At 41.8% G+C, this 22,374-nt stretch overlaps 1 protein-coding gene across 3 annotated transcripts in view; it reads right to left on the bottom strand.

Moving 5' to 3' along the window:
* Positions 1–22,374, bottom strand: part of LOC147030324 (neuropilin-1-like) — a 77,976-nt gene that overhangs the window by 3,281 nt on the left and 52,321 nt on the right. For 2 of the 3 annotated variants that reach the window (XM_085874250.1, XM_085874251.1), the window contains exons 6-13: positions 22,039–22,208; positions 12,740–12,895; positions 11,231–11,375; positions 7,154–7,320; positions 3,340–3,495; positions 1,930–2,074; positions 1,543–1,677; positions 1,156–1,206 (exon numbers count right to left, since the gene is read on the bottom strand). In XM_085874250.1, coding sequence (XP_085730376.1) covers positions 1,156–1,206; positions 1,543–1,677; positions 1,930–2,074; positions 3,340–3,495; positions 7,154–7,320; positions 11,231–11,375; positions 12,740–12,895; positions 22,039–22,208 — 1,125 coding nt within the window. The remainder of the gene's footprint in view (positions 1–1,155; positions 1,207–1,542; positions 1,678–1,929; positions 2,075–3,339; positions 3,496–7,153; positions 7,321–11,230; positions 11,376–12,739; positions 12,896–22,038; positions 22,209–22,374) is intronic. The other variant, XM_085874253.1, reaches the window with a different exon arrangement.

Here is a 22,374-nt window from a genome sequence, read left to right as displayed (position 1 = left end):
TCAAACAAAATAGAAAATCATTCCGAACAAGAAACGTACTGTTTTTAAGGACGTCAGAAAGGATACAAACAACAGGCACAAAGAACTAATGTAACGAGTTAAGTAAGGTGGTGTAAAAGCTGCTGCATCAACGGTAGTAAATTCCGGAATTTATGCATTTATATGACTTTTACAATGTTTAATTTCAGTTGAATTGTATACTTTAACACTGCAAAACACAAATCACCTTGTTGGCACTTTCAAAACCCTTCTGTTTAGCAGTACGTACTTGGAAAAATATTCATGTCCTGAAGGCAGAGTTACTATGAGCCAAAACTATGAGAATCAGCATTCATACCATCATGCCATGAAGGCAGAATAATCTCTGTCTCTGTCTCTCTGTCTGTCTCTCTCTCTGTCTGTCTCTCTCTCTGTCTCTCTCTCTCTGTCTCTCTCTCTCTCTCTGTCTCTCTCTGTCTCTCTCTCTCTGTCTCTCTCTCTCTGTCTCTCTCTCTCTGTCTCTCTCTCTCTCTGTCTCTCTCTCTCTGTCTCTCTCTCTCTCTCTCTGTCTCTCTCTCTGTCTCTCTCTCTCTCTCTCTCTGTCTCTCTCTCTGTCTCTCTCTCTGTCTCTCTCTCTCTGTCTCTCTCTGTCTCTCTCTGTCTCTCTCTCTCTGTCTCTCTCTCTCTCTCTCTCTCTCTCTCTCTCTCTCTCTCTCTCTCTCTCTCTCTCTCTGTCTCTCTCTCTGTCTCTCTCTCTGTCTCTCTCTATCTCTCTCTCTCTCTCTCTCTCTCTCTCTCTCTCTCTGTCTCTCTGTCTGTCTCTCTCTCTGTCTCTCTCTCTGTCTCTCTCTCTGTCTCTCTCTCTCTCTGTCTCTCTCTCTCTCTGTCTCTCTCTCTCTGTCTCTCTCTCTCTCTCTCTCTCTCTCTGTCTCTCTCTCTCTGTCTCTCTCTCTGTCTCTCTCTCTCTGTCTGTCTCTCTGTCTGTCTCTGTCTCTCTCTGTCTCTCTCTCTCTCTCATTCATTCCTTGCTTATTGTGTCCATCTGTGTCCCCACTGACAATTGGTTGCTAAACCATAAATCACCTCACTCTTCCATGAGCCTCAATCTTGCATAAATACATGTAGGAGTTAAAACAACATTCGATAAAAAGACAACAATTATGACATCACTCATACCAGAGCTGAGGTTTGCTTCAGGAATGAAACTTGTGTTAACACTCGCAGGATCTGCAGGAAAAAACGTGTACAAATTAATTACCTGCCACACATTTAACTTATCGGTGCAATTTCATCGTCATTTACAATATCTGAAACAGTTCAATATATTTGTAATTCTGCAGGGAGAGAGGGAGAGAGGGAGAGAGGGAGAGAGGGAGAGAGGGAGAGAGGGAGAGAGAGAGGAGCTCGGGGTTAACATCAGGGATCTCACAAAATAAAGGACAAATGAAATTCTGAACGAGCACGTCAGTGTAAGTAATTGAACACCGCTGAACAATCGAAAGGTGTTTTGAAAGACAACATGACGGCAGGATTGGTCATGGCTATCCAAGTGTGCTGATTGACCTTGCCCATGGTTGATGGGTTCATTCTGACCTTGGCTCCTCTGTGTACAATCCTGCCAAAGTGGATCGCAATGGTACGGCGATGACCCCGTCACATTGCTCACCCTTGAATCCACATCAGGTGGAGCTGTCATGGCTGCAAGCAGGAGATAAACAAATATTGCTGATTGTAACACTCAATGACCTTACTGCATCCTGCACCAAACTCGTTTGTCAACTTGCTTATTTATTTGTTTTAACAAAATTGCACACTTCATTGAACATTGCTCTTACAATTGTTGCATAACGTATTTGTCAAATCAAAGTTTCAATTTGTGTATAAATCTGAGTGCAAAGTGATGGACAAAGGGAACACAAGAAGAGGTGATCTTTTTTGCCAGGTGCATACCGAAACTGGCGCAGCCCAGGATTTCTAGACGTAGGCCGATGCCCCGGTAGGTCCACTTCTCGGGGTAGACCCTGATGAAGCGCGTAACTAACGGGTCAAAACGCCGAAGCACCGGCAAATCTCCGTTGGAGTTTCCTTCAAGCAACTGTCGCAAACAGGTATGAGGATGCAGCTCAGATTTCTTGTTCGACTATAATGAGCTCTTGCTCTGTAATCAATGCAATACCTTATGGTCTTCTGTTTGGTGCTCCTGTCTGAACAATGCTGAGATTCAAGGTTCAAATCTCATATACCATGTTTGTTTGTCGATTGACCTTGTAATTCAGCTAAAAAGTACATGGATATCTCCTTATGTCATAACCCAAACTCTAAATGTACAAGCTTCTTTGTCACTTTAGACAAAGTAAATGAAAACCAACTGTGTTTCCATGTTATGGAACATCAGTGCATAATAATAAAAATGATAATAATAATAATAATCACTACCATTATTAAAATAAAATAATGACAATAAAATGTAAAGCTCTGCCTCACTAAGAGTGGTGTATCTCTCAGAACTTGTTTGGTTGACAACAACAAATGGATTATTAGTATTACCTCACACGTGTGAAGCGAAAAGCAGGGTTAAGCAATTGGTTCAATTTGTCTGTCCGTCTGTCTACAGATGTCAGTCTATGATCGAGGAACTAATGAATTTCAATTTAATAATACATATGTTGAATAATGTAAAACTGAATCGGAATACAAACCTGCAGTTTAGCAGTACTTTGGCTCTGAAATTGGCAACATGTATGAAATCTCATCCTGATCGCACATGCGTACAGAGGAGTAAGGTAATCTTTTTTTTTTACACTGTCTGCCTATCTGGCAGTCAAACAAAATTGAAATTCATTCTAAACAGGAAAATTACTGTTTTTAGGGACAGCATAAAGGATAAAAACAGGCACAAATAACTAATTCAATGTGTTGAATAAGGTGGTGTAAAAGATCAATGACGGTAAACCTATGAAAAAGGTTTTTTTTTTTCCGACAGCCTTTAAAACCTTTTTATTTCAATTGAATTATATACTTGAACACTGGAAAACACAAATCACCTTGTTGGCACTTCCAAAAACCTTCCGTTTAGCAATACTTGGACAAAATATTTACACTGTCAGACGTCCTAAGGGCAGAGTAACGATGAGATGCGGCATTCAGACAACTATGGCGACTGTTTGTTTAGTGCAAAACACAAAGCAACAGTTGAAAAGACCCTTCCCATGTCCCTTTTCTCAAGACTGTGCAGGGTAAGGTGTTCTATAAACCCTCCAGTTGGTTACTGTGGCAAAGTTGTAAACTTCGGGAAGAAGTTGAAGCAAAGTAAAGGGAATGCAAAGCAATAATGGAAACAATGTCGTTTCAAAACCTCACCTTCGGTCTTCGGTTGTTCTCGCGCAGGAAGAGCCAATTGTCTCCATCCATACTGTATCCAAGGAAGAACTTTCGCACATATGACATGTTTCCCTTCCCATTGGTGATCCCTTGTACAGTGACACCTGTCACAGTCACCTCTTTTGTTAAGTCCACCTGCCAAGACAGTCCACAATAGTTTCATCACCCTCTCGGCCACTCAAGCCAGAAGCTTCTGTGAGTCTATTTCTAATGGTCAGCCTATTTTGCATTGTCATGTGATATGACTGCCTATCAGAATATCAAGTGCCACGCTTTTGGCACATCAAAATTGAAGTTGTCCATTTTCTTCAATTAAGTAATCTATACTATAAGAGAACTGTTTGTGTGTCTGTGTCGACATTTTTTCTCAGAGATGGCTGAACGGATGTTTGTCAAACTTTCAGAAGTTTATCAGTGAGTGTCAGGGAGTGTTTTAGGCAAAAAAGCAAAAAAACAAAAAAATAGAAAATTTAGAAAAAAACAAGTTCGATTTTTTTTTATCACTCTTTAGTGATGAAGCCTTTTTTTTAATTAATGACATTTATATTCAAGTACACATAGGTATAAATTAATACAAAATAATTACCAGACAATTAAATCCAAATAAACCTCTTCCAGAAGAGGTTGAAGTTGGCAGAACATCTTCCTGAATGGCCCCATAATTATATATCAGGGCAAACTTAACCCAGAAACATCAACGGCACATTCACGATCATCCATTCAACAAATAACATGAAATTCCACTTGTTAGGTAACACATACAATATGCCTCTTTGCCAAATATTTTCAGCGTGTTTACAAAGTCATATTACCTCCCACCACAGAACCTGAAAAATGAATATAATGAAGACACAAGCTGTAAAAATGTAAACTATGAATACACAAAACTTTTCAAATCATAAAAAATAAAATAGTAACATTAACAGGAACACACACACACACGTTTTGTGTGTGTGTGTGTGTGTGTTTGTGTGTATGTATGTATGTATGTATATATATATATATATATATATATATATATATATATATATATATATATATATATATATATATATATATATATATATATATATATTGTTGCAGATTCGCGCCCGCCGGCGTGCGACGGCCACGTAACTCGAATCGCGGCACGTCGCCCACCGGACGGACAATCCAGTCGTGACCCTCTCGGACTAACGCCGGGAACCAGTCACGGGTGGACCTTTCGGTCTCACCGCGATCGAGCCAATCAGCCCCCGCGTGGGATAGGGTTGCTCGCCAAATTCGACCTACCTAAGTACCCACACGGAGGGTAGACCGGGCGATCGCACCTCGCCGCAGGTCGACTTCGGACACGGGCCACTTAAGCGACCCGTTCCGTACTATCGGGATAACCGAGCGGTGTTATTCGTCGACCTCGACGGTTCGATTAATTATCGGGCGTATTCAGCCCACTACCAATCCTTTACGTGAAGCAAGATGAGGATTCAATGAAAGAAATGACGAAGCGAAGCGGGAAACAGTTCAACACAAAGCACATTTATTCGCGCTGAACGGAAAGCACACATATTCAATTCCACCAAAAGCACATAGAAAAGGAAAACAATGCAATTTACACAAAAAGCAAATGCGACAATGCAGATCTAATACCGATTACGCAAGCACACGGCAACACTTATACAATTTTACTTCACAGACGGCGCCGACAACACATACCCAAAACCAAGAAAAAGAACCCTCAAGGATGAGGCGGGCCTGAGGCCGAGACCGGGTCGGGCCTACCCGTCTGGTGATGAGACGCGGAGCGGCGATGGTGCCTCAACTCCGCGGGCCTCGCGGGCAGTGTCTGGTAGGGGGTGGGAAAGGGGCCCCCTTGGTCGCACTATCTCAGCGCGGGGGGAAACAGGAGGGGGTTGCTGATGCTCGGGGTATAGAGGATTCCTACTCTGCCTCGAGTCCCGCGACGAGCGTCTCCACCTCGGCCAGGTCGCGCTGTCGGCCTCCCTGGGGTGCAGCTCCCTGCACGACGCGAGCACCCCCTCGTCTGCCCTCGCCGCCTCTCCACAGCTCCGTCCCCTCCGCTCCGACTCCAACGTACACGACGGCGACCAGCTCCTTTTTGCTCCTTCCCAACTCCACCGCCCGCGAAGTCTTAACTCTCTGTTTTCTTGACTGACGAACGCGGTCGCTTATATCAGCCCCGTGGCTTCGCTCTCTCATCTTTGACCCCCTCCCTTCGACCTTTCACCTCGCTCCCCATTGGCCCGAGAAAAAGTGGGCGTGAATGCTTTTTGATCCATAAATTTGCATATATCGATTGCCCTCCAACGCCCTGGGGGCGGGGCCAAATCGCCCCTCGCTCACCGATTGGACAGAACAAAAGTGGGCGTGTGTCGTTTTTGATCCGTTTTTGAAGTGGAAAATCTGTGGTTTTGTACATGCTGTTCGGCGCGCGCGCCCTGCACGAGTCCAACACCGGTACCCACAAGCGGCGCAAGAACGGTGGCGATGCGACGGTTGCGAGGTGTGACGTGAAGCGGCGCCGCGGTGGGTGGTTGATGTTGTGGTTGTGGTGGTAATCATGGCGGTTGGTCCAAAATAAAGATAGCAAAAGAAAAACGGCTATCCTGAAGAGTCGCAGCACGCATAAATGACATGTATTCCCACTAGACAACGGGTTTGGGCCTAACTACACATGTACTTACCGAGATATCTCACCTAAGGGACCTGAATGGTGGTTTGCGAATTTGGTAACCACAACACTATATATATATATATATATATATATATATATATATATATATATATATATATATATATATATATATATATATATATATATATATATATATATATATATATATATATATATATATATATATATATATATATATATATATATATATATATATATATACACACATAGTGGTGTGTGCTTATACATTGTTTCAGCACAGAAGCCATGTTTCAATTTAATAATACATGTTGAATAATGTATTGGTTAATACATTATTGTCTGAAGTATTGGAATAATGTATTGTCTTAAGTCACTCACCCGTATTTGATTTTTCATTTATATATTTTCATTAATATTATTTATTTATTTATATTTTCATTTAGGGATGCTTTATCACGGTTCAGTGATTTTTTCCTGGTATATTCGCTTCGATGTCCGTCGGCACACAAAATTACCGTGCTTCCCCATTGTCTCGGGTCACTCGCCCGCATTTTTTTCTTGTTCTTCTATTCATATTTTCACTTACGCATGTTGTCCGACGATTCTGTGATTTTTCCCAGTGTACCGGCTTCGTTGTCCATTGGCACCCTAAATTTCAGCTTTCTACGTCACCCAGAAGGCATCGATCTTGAATATTAGTCAGTCAGTCAGTGGTGAGAAAGAGGTTTATATCTTCGATATTACTCATGAAATGTACCACGGCAGATGAAGATGATGGTTTGGGGGGGGGGGGGTAATGGGGCTTTGTGACCATCCTGCCTGGTATAGTATATTTGTCAATGTGCGAAGTGATTTTGCGACCTGTTGGTTTCAGGTCTCATGGTCACTTGACAGTCACAATTCCGTGGGGTTTCCTCAAATCTCACGGGATTGCGAGTTCGACAGATGACTTGAACGGGCAATTTTAAAATCTCTCTATAGTGCCAATAAGCCAATGTTGCCATGTGAAGGGTCATATTAAATGATCCCCGACCCCATTCCTTAGTGGGTGTGGGGGAATGTATTAGGCCCCCACAAAAAATAGACCAGGCAATGCCGCGTACCTCTACTAGGAAGCAATACAAGAGGATTACTGACCTGGAGCCACTCTCCAGCAACTTCGTGCTTCGGTGTCCAGCCGTGATGGGGGGCCATCAGACGAGCCAAGGCGGCCGCATGGCTGGGACCCTTCTCAGACGACGCGGTCATCTGCCAGTCTTTCACCTCCCCTGTCGCCAATCCAAATGGCTTGGAGCATGGGAAGTCTGTCAGAGTTGAACAGAAATGAGCAAAGCCATTGTCTACCTTTTTCTCAATGTTACTTTGCATTTCACTTGCATCACATGGTCTTCTCTTTCAAAGCCACTAATAATTATATGCAAGGGCTGTTCATTGTGTTTACTCTCTGGTCTTTTTCTCTAGTTCTTCCGATTTTTATTTGTATTGAAACATCCAATTTAGAGTTCCACCTTTCAAACCGTCAATTTCCCAGTAGTTGTTCTGCTACCATAGCTGTCTAGGTGTTCAAAGTTTGGTTATATTTTTAGGGCGGAGAGTCAAAAAAAAACACACACACACACACACACACACACACACACACACACACACACACACACACACACACACACACACACACACACACACACACACACACACACACACACACACACACACACACGTAGCCAGAAGTAAGAAGTTGTTCTATTTCAATCATAATAATGGATGTTTTTCACAACACAATTAATTATTATTCCTTTTTCCCATTGAATGATATTGGAATGTTATTTGAATGTTCACGACTGATTAAACTAATTGGCGATTTTGTGTGTAATTTAATGATGCTGTTTTTTGAAGTCCTATATTTTTATTTTATTCTTCCGATTTTACAAGGAAGCAAGGATTTTTCAAGCACACGAGAGGGTCATTTGGCCCACCATGCTCATGTGTTATCCATACCACTGCACTCCCACCTACTGCAGGCAGTGCTAAAAATACAACTAACCACAAACAGGCAACTTGACCGGCACACCTGAACAGAATGGCGTCCAATTTTCGAGATCTCCAAAGGATGGTGCACTCTGCGGTGCAACATACCTGTGCTAGCATTGCATCTGGAATCGAACCCAGAATAGATAGCACAATGGCAAGTTCTCTAACGACAGAGCCCACGTCTGCTCTTCGTACTGACATGGTACATTTGCGGCTTTTCGACTTTGATCATGATACAGACCAAGTTTTGGTTAAAGAACAGTATTTGTTTTCAAGTGATCTGCAACAGAGTCAAAACGAGTGTTTACATGAACATGTTGTTGTGACTGGTTGATGAGACGTATAAAAGCTGTTCTGCGAACAGACGTATTCAAACCGACGTTCGTTGTGACTCGTAAGAATCAGCCATTGCTGGTTCTCTTTGAAACATGCAGAGCAGCTGGAGTGAAATGCAGTGAATCACATTTTTTTTTGATGCAAATGGAAATTCCTCATGGAATACATTCCATCTGGAGGCCTTGACGATGGTCTGACTGTTTGATTGAGATGGAAGATAAGCTGGAGAAGAACCAACATCCATTTGGGGTCCCTTTGAAATTCTGGACCACCCATCTAATGCAACCACTCATCAAGCGGGAGTATTTTTCATGGAGCGTTGGAGGATCATTAGTTGAAAATCAATGACAAAGGAGGTCCCGCTGTTAATTTTGGTCACGGTCGGAACATGTTTAGCCATGGTGATGGCGGCGCACTCACAGAGCACACGGAACCAGTGCAGAATGAAGTACACAGGAAAAACTCCTTGGGAGCGGTTGAGATGCTCGGCCTGTGAATGCCTTTGTCTTGCTCCATGCTCCTTGAAGTCTCATGGGGACCAAAGTGCTCACTGGACGTCTGTGGCTCCACGACGGCGGAAGGATGAAGACGTGGAGATGAAATTAGACATCACTCGCTTCAAGTCTTTTTCCCACGTTGGCCTTGCGAGGCATCAAGATCACTTCGCTCTCGGACATCAACCTACGTTTCATCAGGATGAGAAGGCAAACTTGAATGGGAGAGCCAGCAATTTTGACCAGCATGGTTCTTTTTCGGTAAATATGCAGGACTTTCCTCATGAACCTTTTGGAACTTCCTATGATAATCGAGTTGAGAGAAACAATATCCAGAGGAACAGGAAGCAATTTCCGGGGGGGGGGAGGGGGTGGGGGAGGTTTCTCCCATGGCTCCTTGTTTGTTCAGATGCCTGTGCCTTTTCTACAAAATCACTGGATGCACCCTTGGCCCTTTTCAGGTGGATCTGGGAGGATGTTTCAGGCGTATCTCAGATGGCGGATTCCTGGGGCGACTCAACTTCCTTGCAGTGAGTGGAGAACAAGGTTTATTTGTCTTTTCCTACTGGCTTTGTGTGCCTGTCCACAACTTAACGGTAACATTACCCCCAAGTCTCGGACAGAAACCAAGCACGATCTCCCAACTTTGGTAAAAAATGAATTGTGAGAAATAATTATTCATCTCAGAATTGTAAAGTTACGTCGTGACACATAAATTTACATAAACTTCACAAAATGATTCCATGGTGCACATGATGGACACTAAACATAGACCATGCATGTGTTTACACATGAAGAACCTAAACTGTCGTTCAGTTACAAATTTAAGGCACATGGAACAAAAGGGACACCTGGCTCATTTGCTTTCTCCTCTACCAAGAATGTGCAGACACTTTGCTATGGCTTAATTTGCTACTGTGTATGGCCATTACTTGCTGAGTTACAGCTGCACAGACAATTGGAATTTCCTCAAAGGGTTTTGGTGGAATCCTCTAAGGAAAAACTTCCAGGTGATGATGCAGCTGCAGTTATATCAAGCCAGCCTGGGTAAGGTATGCCAAACATCAAGCACATCCTCCGCATGTTCAACCGTTGAATGACAATGGTAGCAGTTACGTCCAGGATGGACAGTATAGCTGCTTGGAGGATATAGTGTATTTCAGGTATTGTCAGGCCATATGACTGGCAGGAGAGTCTTGGGATATGCACTCTTGCCTCGGAGCTATCTAACCTGGGTTTGAATCTCAACCCAGCTATAAACTCTCATTCTGGTGTTTCGCAGGCAGGCCGAGGCATCAATGCGTGTGCCATCATTTAGAAGGATGTTAAACTAGGCGTCCGTCTGCTAACATTAGTTGGTGGATGTTAAAGATCCCATGATATCCCTGAAGAAGAGTAGACGAGCTATGTCCAGAACCATGGACAAATTACAAATTCCTGCTCCAAGCTACTTTGTTGAACATCAGGCTGAGCCAGCTGGTTTTTGATAGACTTGGGCGAAACTTTCCCTGGCCAACCCCACGAGAAGGTGGGAATAATTGTGGCCATTAAAGAACAACACCAACAGACAGGCTGCCATGATGTTATGTAAACAATGGGTGATTTGGATACTTAACTTAGGACAGCCTGTCATCACATAAATTGGGATGATGACGATGAAGTCTGAAAAGTGGGTCATGTGACTGCGTCTTTCTTTGGACTCGACTGCCATGAATGATCATCGGGAGTACCTTCTTACTGAACTATCAATGGTGTGATACTTGTTGCGAAGTACTTTCATGGCCATCGATCCAAGGGAGCAATCATTCAATTGTGTTGTCATTCAAGATGCACCCGAGCCTGCACGCCAGGTGTCGGTGCTTTCTTTGACCCACAGCTTGCAATGCTGACCCAATGTTCTTTCATTCTGCCTCACATGTGCTTTGACCTTTTGCACGTATCCTGTCTCTTCCCAAGTCTGACAATCGCGTCTTGCTGTGACTTACTCACATCGAGCACATACCCTTGGTCAACAATATGAACATCTGGATACAGTGACTGCCAAATTCTATCCTAAATAACAATGTTTTATTATTTAATACAAATTTTGCGAGGTGGTGAAAGTTTGCAACACGTGCACAAAACGTTGGTTTTCAAGTGAAAGACCTTCCTTAACTTGTGCACCAACTTTTCTGTAGGTACAGTAGATGTCCTCCTTCAAAATGTGGGAACTCCACTGCCTGGGATGTCATGGTTGTTGGCATGATAAATCATACAGGAAACATTTGCAAGAAAATAAGCAGCAAAAACAGAGATCTAACTTCCTCGGGTTTCACCTGACTCGAGGAATGGCATCGCATGAAGGCACAGGCCTTACCTGTGATATGGCAGCCGTACAGTTCGAGGCGAAGCGAGATCCCATTTTCCCAGGTCTGTGGCCGTAAACGGACATATCGTGCCAGCGTGAAGTTCGGCAGCTTGTTCTGCACCACGTTCGTCTCATCCACATTTCCTACAAACACCTGTGGATGCAGTTAATATTATTCGTCATTTCTCTGCACGTGTAAATGGCTGCACATCGCCCACTCTTGAATACACAGTTATATTTCCACTGGCGTCCCAGGAAATGTGTTCGTGCATACTGTATATGGAATTCCATGGCTAAAAGTTATGCGTCACAAAGGAACATGGCTTCAGTAATTGCCTGCCAGAGATGAACATACAGTGGTCCTCTCTTTGGTGGTAAATTTCAAGGAAACTTAGGACACAGGAGGAGGCTATTTGCAGGAGGAGGTCAACAAGCATACAGGAGGAGGCCAATCGAGTCTGTGCTGCATCCATTATATTGTTCACCCGTGCCGAAGTCGATTTCTGAGAGTCCTCATTCATCCATTTCTATGCCACACATAGCTGCAGGGTCGCATCATCGCTGGGGGTGTGGCTGTGTCACAGATGCAATGCTCCTTGTTGATGAGAATGGGAATTTTGAATTTGGCCATGGTGTCGGCGATAGCGCGCCTATTCTTCATGAAGGAAACCGTGAGATCTTTATCGTCCACCAATGAATGCTGGCAGACAGGACTCCCGTTTAACATCCATACGAGGGATGGCCCACTCAATGATGAGTCACCCTGCCTGTGAAACACCAGGATGACAGTTTATAGCTGGGTTGGGATTCAAACCCAGGCAAGACAGCTTAGAGACAAATGTGCGTCCCTCTCAGTCACCCTGGCAGCTTGCAAGCATGTTCATCATCCATTACTGCTTCAAGTCTCGGTTTAAACCTTCAACACCACGTAAACCCGTTTCTGCATGAGAAACATGCACCACCCAACTGTACAGCTAATCTGAAAATATCTGGTGTTTTGACCTTTTTGTTCACAAGAAATGTCATTACACAATGCTATCGCCCAGTACACGAAGCACTATGTTCACGGCCGTCTTGGAAATGCCATGAATGCATTGCAAAGCTCTGATATGATTACAAAACGTGAGTTTCCAGATGTTGCCACCATCATTCCAAATGTTTCCTCACTGTCTTTATTTATTTTTACTTGCATCTTGAACAAAAGAATCAGGTTAACCTTGAATCGCCCTCACAGATTCCAAGCTCGCAGGTCAGTTTCCGACTAGGCAGTGGTTTAAATGTAAATGGTGGAAGAATGGACTTGCGGAATGAGAGAGTCCACAGCAAGAGGTGTTTGTCGAAAGGCAAACATCAAAACGAAACTTTCTTGTTTATCGTACACACACAATGACAAAACCTACTATCTTCCAGGTTTTCTGCATGCACAGACATCAGATGCCACACTACTTTCTCATTGGACGATGGTATTGCTTGTTCAGTTTGCTCATTTGCAACAATACAGTTAAACCTGTCCTATACCTTAGCCCTTCGTCCCTCCTTCACTGCACGCCAATCCAATCCGTTGGCGCTAACGTCCAGCTTGTATGAGGTCATGTAGTAGAAGCGCTTGCTCTCCTGAGATGTCGCTCCCTGCGTGGCTATGGCTGTCACCGCAAGGAGCTCTCCGAGGTCAACCTGTCAGAAAGGTCATTACGGCATGAGGTGAGAGGTTTGTGGGAACCAGCTAGCTTGCACTATGGTACTCAGAGATCAAGGGTCAAAAAGTGTGCAAATGTAAAGCACATTACATGTAACCAATGGACTATGTTGACACAAAGTCACCATAGCCAAGAGTTTGAGTTTGAATCTCAGTAATCCATGTACTTTGGATATATAATAAATAAAAAAACCAAACATTTCACCGTTAATCTTTCACTTTGCAACATAGCTCTCACTTGCATCATTATCTATTTGTTGTGAGTGTTACTAACATGTTGATCAGTGAATAGAGAAATGGAAAGATTACCAGTGGCCCCATAATGAAGATGGTAATGATCATTCATGCATGATTTCTGAGAATGTAATGGATAGATTAATTCACTCCAAACCAAAGAATAAAAATTGAAAATCTTGTGAAGGAAAGCAGAATGGACATTGTCACAATGTAAGTTAATAAATCCTCTTTTACTCGTCTCCATATTTACTCATTCATATACACAGTACATCCTCAAAAATTACTTTCTCGGCTTGCTGTTCATATATACTGTAGAGTACAAGTAACAATGAGTTCAAACAGCATCGACAGATGCAAGTTCGAAATTTATTCTGTATCTCTCAGCATTGGTTTTCTCAGTGTAATCCTCACCTTTTATTTTCTCAATCATAAACTGTATACTTCAAAAATGGCTCTTCTGACCCTGAATATGACATAATGCTGACGTTATGCGCATATTCAAACCACCGCATAACCTCTAAACTATGATGGCTTATGTGAGGCTACTCAGGTCTTTAAAGACTGAGATTAAATGGTCACAAGTAAATGAATGCGGGGGATACTGACTGGATTCACTCTTATTTGAGCTCATCAGGGTGACATACTGTAAAATCGTTTACTTCTAACCGAGCTACGTTCCACTAAATAATTAGAACGGCACTCTTAGACGTGGCAATGCCGACCGGTATGCCTCAACCCACATGATTCTATCATTATAATACTTGCACCAAGTTTGATTTAAATCCTTTTAGCTGTTCACAAGTATCACATTTTTACCTGACATGATGTCTGACCTCTTGATGCCAAAATCTAATCAGTTAATCTTTACATCATCAGACATACTTGTACCAAGGTTGGTCAAAATCCAATCACAGGTTCACAAGTTAGCACGGTAACACAATTTTTACCGAACATGACCTTTGACCTCTTGACTCCAAAATCGAATCAGTTCATCATTGCATCATTATACATACTTGTACCAAGCTTGACTTCGATGCCTTCAGACGTTTTTAAGTTATTGCGGTAACAAAAACTTCTCACAGACAGACGAATGGACAGCCAGATGGACAACCCAAAAACATAATGCCTCTGGCAACTTCGTCAGCAGAGGCATAGAAATGAACCCATCTAAGTTGGTGAGGCAGCAAGGAACAGATCGAGTCCAAAACATAAAAAGTTGCATAACGTGGTCGCAACAAACCTCTCACATGAACGATTTGTCTCTGCCCTGCTGATCACCAGCTAGAAGGGGGTGAGGTCAGGTGAGATAAATGAAACAAAAATGGCTTTTCTGACCCTGAATATTTTCTGACCAGCACATGATAATATAACATGTATATGGCAACAATAAAGCTTTTTTCAATTTCCGAATTCATTTAATATACTTAAAGGTAACTGTGATATTAAATTGACTTTCACAGATATGTGAATTGTTATCTACCTATATTTCACACTTCTAACATCTCACAAATGTTTAATGGGGAATAGCACCACAAAAGTGAAAACAAGAAAAATAGCGAACAGAGATTGCAGACCCTCGCCAGGACTTTTGTGCAGTGTTTGTGTACTGTTGTGTAACATAATTAATAAGCAAAAAGTAAAGATGGAGCCATCAGGAGGCACATGGAAAGGATTTGTGTTTCAGCAGCTGCGACTCGACCCTCAAACCAATCCAGGCACAGTCAAGTGAGCCTTATTCCAATAAAAAGAAAAAAACATAAAAAAGAACCAAGATTCAAAAAATTGAATAATTCTGGCTGCCACACCATACATCTGATCAGGTCGAAATTTAAAACATATATTCCTCATCACCACCGGATCATAATTTTGAGGTTTCATGGTAATTGATGAAGTGGTTCATGAGAAAGAAGTTTTAAAGATTTTCACTCAATCCAATATGGCTGCCAGACCATGTGACTTATCAATTATTTGTGAATACCCTGGTAGCCCCAAGGCTTGGGGATAATGTGTGTGAAGTTTCCCCTTGATATATCCAGCCGTTCCGGAGAAGAAGGTTTTTGTAGGTTTTAGGATACATCCAATATGGCTGCCAAACCATGTGACCTATGACATCAAATGTGTGAACATTTTGTTCTTCATGGATAGGCAGTCATACCTGTAAAACTTCACCTTGATCTCTTCAATCATTTCAGAGAAGAAGATTTTTGAAGGGTTTTTAAAAATATATATATGGTTGCCAAATCACGTGACTGATTATGTCATTACATTTTTTTTACTGTTGACCATTTTATACCGAGATGACTCTCAAAACCTTTCATACTGATCAGACGTAGCATTCCACATATGCTAATATGATGTCATAATGAAGGCACCTATGATGTCATAACAAATCACACATTCGTCATGAGGAGTACTTGCTATGTTGCCAAGTTTAAATTTTTCCTTGGTGCGGTTTCAGAGACAGAGGTCCAAAGTTATTCTGTTTTTCCAACATGGCTGCCACACCATGTGACCGATGACGTCATAATTATCATTAACATTCTATAGGAGTAGTCACTCCTCTGGTGAAAATTTTGTCTCAATCCAACAAGTTGCAGAGAAAAACTAAAGTTCGGTGAAGACAAACAAACAAACAAGACAACGTCGTGCAGAGCATGATACTTGCAAAGTCCACAAAACAAATTTGAGCTCAAAAATAATTGGTGGTTGAACTCAATGACCAAATATGCAACTCCTCTTCAAATTTCAAGTGAATCTGATGAAAATTGACAATTTTAGAATTTCGGCCTGCGTTGACCTTTTGGCCTATGTGGACCTCCAAAATAATTGGTGGTTGAATTCAGTGGCCTGAAATATATCTCCTCTTCAAATTTCAAGTGAATCGGATGAAAATTGAGGATTTCAGAAATACCTACTTAGTTGTTGACCTTGGGCCTATGTTGACCTTTTGGTCTGTGTTGACCATAAAAATAATTTGTTGGTTTAATTCAGTGACCGGAAATATAACAAAACCAAGTATCTTGCCAAAAGGTGACCACGTGTGACTTCTTTAAGGTCACACTGAGGTGAACAGAGCTGCTATCCACCAGGAACGACTCCTTGAGGAATATCTGCCTACGAGAGATTCCGATGAGAATCGTTCTACAGAGTAATCATGAAAAATATGCGTTTGCCTCATAACGTCACCAAATGACGTCATCATGTCTCAAGCTTGACATATCTAGAAAGCACTCATCGAGGTGTTCAATTTGAGGTATTACACGATATGGTACCTAAGATTTCAAAATCTGACCTTGGGGTCAAAAACTTTCGACCTGATGTGCTAACCATGAAGGTCAAGGCCGATCGCCACCAAAAATTATTCAGCTGAGCGCCAGACCATGAACTATATTCTCATGAAGTTTGAAGACGATCCGATCAAAATTACTCAAAAAATAAGGGTTTTGTCGACTCCCCTGATTTGCGACAAAGTGACCTTGACCTTTGACCTTGACCTTGAAAATCCTATGCGCTGAAAGGGACCTCTATAGGACTCTGATATGCGAAGTTACAAAAAATTTCCAATGATAACTGTGCTCTGCAGGGTGATCGATACGTGATTACAGACAAAAAAAAAACATACAAGCCGACTAACATATCTTGCAAAAACGTCGTTTTGGCAAAATAATAAATCCTCTTCAAATTTCAAGTCAATCGGATGAAAATTGAGGATTTTAGAAATACCACCGAGTTGTTGACCTTGGACCTATGTTGACCTTTCGACCTTTTGACCTCAAAAACAATCAGCTTCTTCCTTATGATAAACGCTACTATGTGTTGAAGTTTCGTGAAGATCGGTTTAAAATTGTGACCTGTAGGCGGCAAAAAGACAGATAGAATAACAAAATCGACTGACCAATATACTTGAAAAATCTTCGATTTTGCACGTAACAAACAAAGGGACAGACGGACAGATGGACAGACAAACGGACCCAAATACAATACCCTCTCCTTCGGCGAGGGTAACAACCCAAACCTTTGCACAGAACTGTATATATATATATATATATATATATATATATATATATATATATATATATATATATATATATATATATATATATACACATACATAGCCATGAAAAAGTCATGTATGTATGTATGTATGTATTAGTCTGTGGGCTTATGTAAAAAAAGCAAAAATTTGGGTAGATTCTTGGCACCCGTGTTTAAACACATCTATAAACTTCACTGATTCAGAAAAAAAGGGTGCCAGTTTTTCTATTAGCTTTTAGGGCCTCCATTTTGAATTTCAAAATGGATGCCGTTTTTACCCTATATGTATGATTTTTCGATATTTAACGTTATTTTGAACATATAATTCAAAGTGTGTGCAAATAGAGTTTGGGTACCAAATGCATTCTAGTTGAGACAACTGTTCATCTGAACTCTGTTTGCACGGATATCAACAGGTTTGATGTTAATGTCAAGAAATATTGGTATGAATGTGACACTTATTACTGGTATCTGACAAATATTTTCTGCTTGCAATATGATGCATATCCACTGTGAACCAAATAACTTACTGCTTTATTTCAGAAGATCAAAAATGCACAGTGGACATCCCATCCTATAAAATACTTAAGGCATTGAAATTTATGGCAACTTGTTAATTTCACTTATGGTTATGATTCCAGATTAACTATAGAGTCCTGTGGAGAACCATCATGTAAGAAGCGTGCAACTGAACCTTGCATTGACTTTCGAATCTGCTTGTTGTGTCAAGAAGTGATTGGCATGCATGAGTTTGCCTACACCAACAAAATTCTCATGGCACCAGATGGATCTATTCATCCCACTACAGACAAGAGCACAGTGATAAAGCTTCTGGAAGACCTGGTGGCCAATGACACAGCTCAAGCTTCTGCACAACCTGCCGAGTTTGAAGAGGGATCTGAGACATGTCTTGTAGTTGATGGAATGGGAGTGGTACAGGAATTAATGGCAGTCAAAAATTTCAAGACTTGCAAAGAACTTGCAACATCCTTTGTCACACTCATTGACTCAAAGGCTCGTGGATATTGTCAAGTGCGAGTTATATTTGACAATTACACCAAGAATGCATCACTGAAGGAGCAGATTAGAGAACGGCGGAAAGGCAAGTTGAAGGGAACAAAATCCTACATTGTTCAAGACTCAACAGGCATCAAAGACAAAAAGATGTTTCTCACCAGCAGCAGCACAAAGGATTCACTAACTCTCTATCTTTCCCATCATCTCATCCACTACAGTACCATCAAGGTTATGACTGCAACACGGAAAGAGGTCATGACGAATTATGAAGTTGAAACAATGACCGGTGTCAGCACACAGGAAGAGGCGGACACTCTTATAATTTATCATGCTGTAGAAGTTGCGAGCAATGGAATGAATGTCCACATATATTAACAAGACACTGATGTGCTACTTTTGGCTCTACGAAGAACACCACTACTTGGCAACCATTCTGCAGTAATCATGGTTTTGTAATCATGCAAAGATCATGCAAAGTAATCATGCAAAGATGCTGAGATGGTTTTTGTTCAAGCAATTCACAGATGAACAAGGAGTTGAAAAACTTCCACCGACTCGGGGAGCATGGATTGAACATGTACGCCGTGCCCATGTCCAGTGTAATATCTGGCGCCAGGATATGGTATTGAACCCAACTTTTCTTGACCCTTTGACCTTGGGATGGCGAAACCAAGACAAAAAGCTACTGATTGTTCTTTCTCAGGTTGCACCAGCTCCAGTCTCAGCGCTGCAGCTCGTCAGGTGGAACTGTGAGAAATCAAAGTGTTCAAGAAGGTGCTCATGCAGAGGAAACAGTGTGGTCTGTACCAAACTTTGCAAATGTGGTGGGGAAGGCGAAAGCTGTACGAACATAATACCACCAAGGATTGGCGAAGATCGAGAAGATGATTGAAGCAATGACAATTATAAATGTTTAATCAGTAAAATTGACACTTCTGATTTATACATGTAGAATTTTCATACCTTTAAAAAAAACTTATCCATCTTCTAATTGTACAACCGCCCAAATAAATTTATATTGAATTACATGCTCTATATTATTTCTGTTAAATGTTTTGGAGGATTGGCAAAGAGTGTTCCACTCATAAATATGTTGTTATTATTGGAATCCTCCTGTGCCAAAACATATGATTCGACACCAAAAACATCTTCTTATGTCTATTGGTTCAAAAGAAATGGCATTTTACATAGAAAACCCCCGAAATCAGGTGGCCATCTTGAATTTTTTCCAATATTTAGAGTATTTCTAGTGCTCTTAGTTTGCTTCTAATGAATCTTTGTCCCCTTTATATGAGTTTAGATAAAATAAAATAAATATTGTATGACATTTGAATGAATAGTTATGGTTAATTTGCAATATTATTTTTAAAAGAAGATTTTCGGCGGTGGCCATTTTGAAATTCAAAATGGAGGCCCTAAATGTTAATGGTAAAAAACTGGCACCCTTTTTTTTTCTTAACCAGTGAAGTTTCTAGATGTGTTTAGACATGGGTAACACGAATCTACCCCAAAAATGACAAATCCAGAAATTGTTACATATGCCCACGGACTATATGTATGTATGTATGTATGTATGTATGTATGTATGTATGTATGTATGTATGTATGTAAATCATACTTTGTGGGGGATAGCTAAGGCCCAAGTATTTTATGAACCAGTTGGCCAGGCCTGAAGTTCGAATGAAAGCACACTCACGCGCACGCACACACACACACACACATCCATGAGTTCTCAGCACTCTGTTCTTCACTATGTGTCTGCAGAGTGTGCAATCTTAAAACCATAAAGTGTTGTTGACAGAGGATGACCAAAGTGTGTAGTGATACACGAGCTTAGAACCCTGCAGATTAACCTCAGCAGACAGTGAAACAAACACAAAGGGAGAGATGATCAGAGACAACTGTTCAGGTGCTGAATTGCATTTTTCCCCACAGACATGTTTTTTTCTCTATTTGATCATTTCCAGGTGTTCAGCAACGTGCAGGGAAACATTTTATGAGAAAAGCAAAGGAAGATTTAGGAGAGAGACCTAAAAGGACTAAACCAAAAATTTTTCTGTCAAAAAGTTCAAGGTACATGGAAGAGTTTTGAACGAGACAAGGTTTGACCTTTACACATCGCAGGGAAAGTTGTGCAAACAGTTTCATCAAAAGCCATTCCTGATCAGATAGGGTCACCAGGAAAGTTCTCAAGGGTGGAATGATTGTGTAGTTCACCTCAAATAAAATTCTACAAACAGTTTTAACTTTGTAAATTAAATCAGATGAAGATTTATGCTTGTCCCTAATACAGTTACTGCAACATGTGACAGGTTGAGCATGAAAAAGATGACATGGTGTGACCTCAGCGTCACCTGGTTATCATCAAGTCACAATGACTACCAACATTGAGCATTTATCAATGCAGAGCATTAGCAAGGTATATAGATTACTGTAGATCTGAGAATGAACGATCTGTATTAATGTAAACGTGGAACATGTCTTTCAATCCGGACAAATGTCACACTCTCACTACGTCTCTCCGAAAGGAGAGTTTAACAAACCCCCCCCATCCACTTTCTCAACAATCCTCTGGAAGAAGTCCTTTCTTTCAAGCTTCTGGGTCTCACTATCTGCCATGACCTTTCCTGGGAAAGCCACATTTCAGACCTCGCCTCCAAAGTCAGTCGCTGACTGTGAATCCTCCATCGTGCAAAGTCCTTCCTCGGCCCATCTGAGCTCCTGACCACTTACAAAGCTTTCGTCCACAACATGATGGAGTATTGCTCTCCACTCTGGGCTGGTGCTCCTGCCTCTCACCTTTCTCGGCTTCACGCTGTAGAAACCAAGGCATTTCGGATAATTGACATCTCCCGCAATGAGGCTGAGTCTTTGGGCCTCTCACTCAATCACCGCAGGTTGGTCGGTGGTCTTGCTGTCTTCTACCGTCTCCTCTCCAGCCTCGCCCCCCACCTCCCCTGCTCTCTCTGTGATTTGTCCCCACCACATTTTTGCAGGGAGTTCAAGGTCCTCCAACAACCCCCTTCTGGTAAAACTATCAAAATCACGAATCACTGCTCACCTTAACTCTTTCATTCCTCTTTTTTTCCCACCTTTGGAATAAACTCCCTCACTCTATTCAATCGCATTCTTCCCTCCAGGCCTTCAAAACAGCTGTTCACCACCACCTCTTATCATCCCCCATCCAAATCCTCGATCTTTTCTACCCCCGATAATCCACCCAAGCTCACCTCCTTCAAATTCCCTGCTTTCCTTCCTGAAAGTCCCTGTAATGTCCATCGTCTATTCCCCATGATCCCCGTCCCATCCCTCTCCCTTCCACAGATCTCCTAATGTCTGTTCCCCACTGTTTTGTCCTTCCCACTCCCGCCCCTCTTGTCTCATGCCCCCCCCCCCCTTGCTGTGCGTTGTGTGTAAGCTCTCATACGAGCCTTGACAATGTCTGCAAAAAAAAAAAAAAAAAAATAAATAAATAAATAAATATAGATCTGTGTTCAGACACACTCACTGGCAAAGAGTCCGATTGCAATAATCTCTCCCATCGAGAGATTGATGATTGAGGAAAAAAAGGGGAAAGGGGGGGGGGGTTAAAAAAAAAAAACAAGTGTCTCTGTCGGATGGGAACAATGGAGAAACAAGATGATGCAAATGCAAGTTGTAAATGTTTACTATACCTTTGTGTAATCTGAAGAACGAGTCTCTCTGCTGGTTGTTTATTAATGTACAATGTCAGTGCCAAACTTTAAAAACCACAAGTTAGGTCACAAGTTCGCAAGAGACATCTAAGTCTTTGTGTTGGAGAACCAGAGGCCGAACAAACAATTTTCCCCACCTGCAACCACTCGCGAGTGCTGTCAGAGCTCGGGGTCCAGCCATTGACAGGGTAGTTAAGCCTGGCTTGGTGAGGCAGCCAGACGTTACTGTAATAGGTTGATGATGCTGAGATACGTTCATCAGGAATTCCTCCAGATTCAAACCCCAGGGGAGTGAGGCATGAGAATGCTGGAGAAAGAAACCAAAATGCATGCCATGGCATCAATAAGTGAGTTTGTTCTTTTGATACAAAACTTAAGGCCCAGTCACACCTTGACGTTTTAGCCAGCAATGGCAACGTATTAAAATGTATGTAAAATGCTGGCTTACGTTGAACTTTTGATGTTTTTTTTTA

The sequence above is a fragment of the Eptatretus burgeri genome, chromosome 3, assembly GCF_056783735.1.
Source record: "Eptatretus burgeri isolate ZD-2024b chromosome 3, Ebu_testis_v1, whole genome shotgun sequence".
Lineage (NCBI taxonomy): Eukaryota > Metazoa > Chordata > Myxini > Myxiniformes > Myxinidae > Eptatretus > Eptatretus burgeri.
The sequence above is the reverse complement of the archived record's forward strand: the minus strand, read 5'-3'. Positions and strand labels throughout refer to the sequence as shown.